Here is a 3,373-nt window from a genome sequence, read left to right on the forward strand (position 1 = left end):
CATAGAATCATGGAATCAGGGAGTCACAGAGTCATGGAGTCAGTGAGTCATGGAGACATAGAATCATGGAAACAGAAAGTCACAGAGTCATGGAGTAATAGAGACACGGAATCAGGGAGTCACAGAGTCATGGAGTATTACAGACACGGAATCAGGGAGTCACAGAGACACGGAATCAGGGAGTCACAGAGTCATGGAGTAATAGAGACACGGAATCAGGGAGTCAAAGAGTCATGGAGTCATGGAGTAATAAAGACATGGTATCAGGGAGTCAAAGAGTCATGGAGTCATGGAGTAATAGAGACACTGAATCAGGGAGTCACAGAGTCATAGAGTCAAGGAGTAATAGAGACACGGAATCAGGGAGTCACAGAGTCATGGAGTCATGGAGTAAGAGAGACACGGAGTCAAGGAGTCATGGAGTAATAGAGACATGGAATCAGGGAGACACAGAGTCCAGAGTCATGAAGTAACAGAGACACAGAATCAGGGAGTCATGGAGTCATAAAGTCATGGAGACATGGAGTCTGAGAGTCATGGGAGTCATAGAATCATCATAGAGTCACATGGTGAGGTTATGGAGTCACGGGAGTGGGAGTCATTAAGTCACGGAGTCATAAAATCATAGTCATGGAGTCAGGGAGTCATAGAATCATACAGTCATGGAGCCATAGAATCACACAATCATAGAGTCAGGGAGTCATAGAATAATACAGTCATGGAGTCATAGAATCATACAGTCATGGGGTCGTGTAGTTATGGAGTCATGGGAGTCATTAAGTCTCAGAGCCATGGAATCAGGGAGTCACAGAGTCATTGAGTCAAAGAGTCACAGAGACAAGGAGTCAGGGGGGTCATAGAATCATAGAGTCATGGAGTCATGCAGATGAACGTTTGTACCAGTACTGGGAAAAATTGACATTACAGCTTGCACTTGTTCGCTTTCTTTTGGCCCTGTTATAACAAAATCTAGCTCATTTATTCTATTTATTTATCATTAATCTTTGCCTGGAATTTCAGCAGGCCATCAACCAAACAATTTTATTTATTTTATTATTCTTTAAAAAAAAAAATCTTGATCCAATTTAGGTGCATACACAGGATCACTACAATAAATTGTTTATTTTGAGACAGTGATACCACCCTGACACAAATCGCTAACCTAAAACTACAAAGTTCCATCTGCTTAGTAGGCTACCTATTTTTGAGAAATTTTGCGTAAAAAATTTTGAGTTTCACAATATTTTCACCTTTCACAAATCCAATTCTCTGAATATCTTAATAACGACTCCGAATAATCTTATGATTATGATAGAGAAGATCATAGAGCATTTGATTTTTAACCTCGTGGTTCTAGTAACTCAAAACGGCCAAAAATGTCAGATAGAACTTTGTAATTCTGATGTAGGGTAATGTAGGACTGGCCAGCTCACCACATGTTTAAGCCGTCTGCGTGCTTCGTGCAGGGCCCGAGTGACCAAGGCCACTGCCAGGTCTCCTGAGACTCTTTCGTTGTCCTCACTGACCACTTGACCTTGCAGGAGGCGCCGCCACTGCTCCCTGGTGTGACGAGGGGGAGGGAGGAGAGAGGAGGATGAAGGGAAGCACAAAAATAGTGTTGAAGCATAGAGTGGACAACAGTTTAACATGGGACTAGAGAGAGAGAGAGGGAGAGAGAGAGATAGAGAGAGAGAGAGAAAGAGAGGTAGAGAGAGATAGGGGGAGAGATATGGAGAGAGAGAGTGGAGAGAGAGAGAGAGAGAGAGAGAGAGAGAGAGAGAGAGAGAGAGAGAGAGAGAGAGAGAAAGACTGAGAGAAAGACTGAGAGAAAGAGAGGAGAAGAAGAGAGCCAGCCTTCTGACTTACATGGGAAAGGAGAAAGAAGGAATGTGTGAAAGTGTCGGTATCATCCAGGGTAAGTCACTGTTTTAATTTTGCAAAAGGCACAAGCCAGTTGAGGATAAAGAGTCAGTGAAAGCAGACATAGGACACACAGACAGGTGAGGACACTCAGACAGACAGGCATAAACCTGAGCTTGATTCCCCGGGTGGGGAGAATTTCTGAATAATATCTCAGTCGTTTCTGCTGGGATGTCGTATCCTTCTCAGCCCGGGTAGCAAGCTGACCTCCTGAATGATCGAAATTGTGTCGATGGGGGTGCAAAAACACCTACATTAAAAAAAAAAAATTTAAGAAAAATAAAAGTGTGCGTGTGTGTGTGTGCATGCATAAATATATAATGTGTGAGAAGAAAATAAGTAGTAAGAAAGGTTTTGAAAATGGGTATTTCCAATGTAAAGCGCATTAAGCTACTTTTTTTGGAAATGTTCTATATAAATGTTCTATATTATATTATTATTATTATTATTCAAATTTAGAAGCCACCCAGTGAGCCGGTTAGTGTGTAGCGAGCGCGACTGTACAGCAGGGGAAACTCACAGCTGCTCCCTGGGTAGGCAGAAGATCTTGAGGGAAGTCATAAGTGACCAGGAACATCCATCTTGACCACAGACCAGCTGCCTGGGAACAAAAAAAACGTACTGACCTCAGTTCACACATTACTGACCTAGCTGCAGTTATGGACTTAAGTTCACATATTGACTTAGACTCGTATATCATATATGTGTCATGACACCGTGGAATCAGGCGCTTGTCAATTTTGGGTCATATGGGGATATTGGTATCGTTTTGGAGCTTGTTCATTTATTTTGCTTTCGATGAAAACAAATACATTATAATCAACTTATATCGACAAGCTTTGAGAAGTGGATTTGATGTCGATATATAAAAATGATGATAAATGAAAGTATAAATCCAAAGGAAAAAACAAGGGGAGGTCAGTAAGAGACAACACTACTTTTTAAAGCTGGTTGCTTCCCTTGATTCTTGAAACTAACAAGAGGCAGAGGGGAGGGGGATTGGAGTTATATATGGTACCAAAAATTGAGTGTCTTTGGAAATTGAAAATTTACTTTTTTTTCTGCCTTTGAACAACGTTTATCAGTAAAACCCACACAGAAATGTGTTTTTTCATGGATATAAAAAGTGTTAAGAAGAAAAAAAAATGGCAGAAAAATGTTGGTTTCTTTGATTACATTATTTTGACTAGAGCTTGATTTCACCAGGGTGCTACATATATTGTCTTAACTTCATATACTGACTGTGGTTCATATAGCATGGACGTGGCTTTATGCACTGATTGTAGTTCATTTATTGACTTCCCTTAATATCGACTGCTTAGTGTAAGACTGTACCATACGCCATTTTGAAAAGAGACATGAGACGAAATATTACATTGGTTCGTTGATATACTGACTTATCTCGTGGCGTCGGTGGCCTAGTGGTTAGGCTCTCGGACTTGCAACCGTAAGG

The 3,373-nt window shown here is 41.1% G+C and overlaps 1 protein-coding gene across 3 annotated transcripts in view; it reads right to left on the reverse strand.

Annotated features, from left to right (window-relative positions):
* Positions 1-1,433: 1,433 nt before the first annotated feature.
* LOC101852927 (SET domain-containing protein 4) overlaps positions 1,434-3,373 on the reverse strand; it is a gene marked incomplete at its 3' end in the record, with an annotated part of 19,136 nt that continues 17,196 nt past the window's right edge. For all 3 annotated transcript variants that reach the window (XM_035969763.1, XM_035969762.1, XM_035969764.1), the window contains 1 exon segment: positions 1,434-1,560. In XM_035969763.1, coding sequence (XP_035825656.1) covers positions 1,434-1,560 — 127 coding nt within the window.

The sequence above is a fragment of the Aplysia californica genome, unplaced genomic scaffold, assembly GCF_000002075.1.
Source record: "Aplysia californica isolate F4 #8 unplaced genomic scaffold, AplCal3.0 scaffold00179, whole genome shotgun sequence".
NCBI lineage: Eukaryota > Metazoa > Mollusca > Gastropoda > Aplysiida > Aplysiidae > Aplysia > Aplysia californica.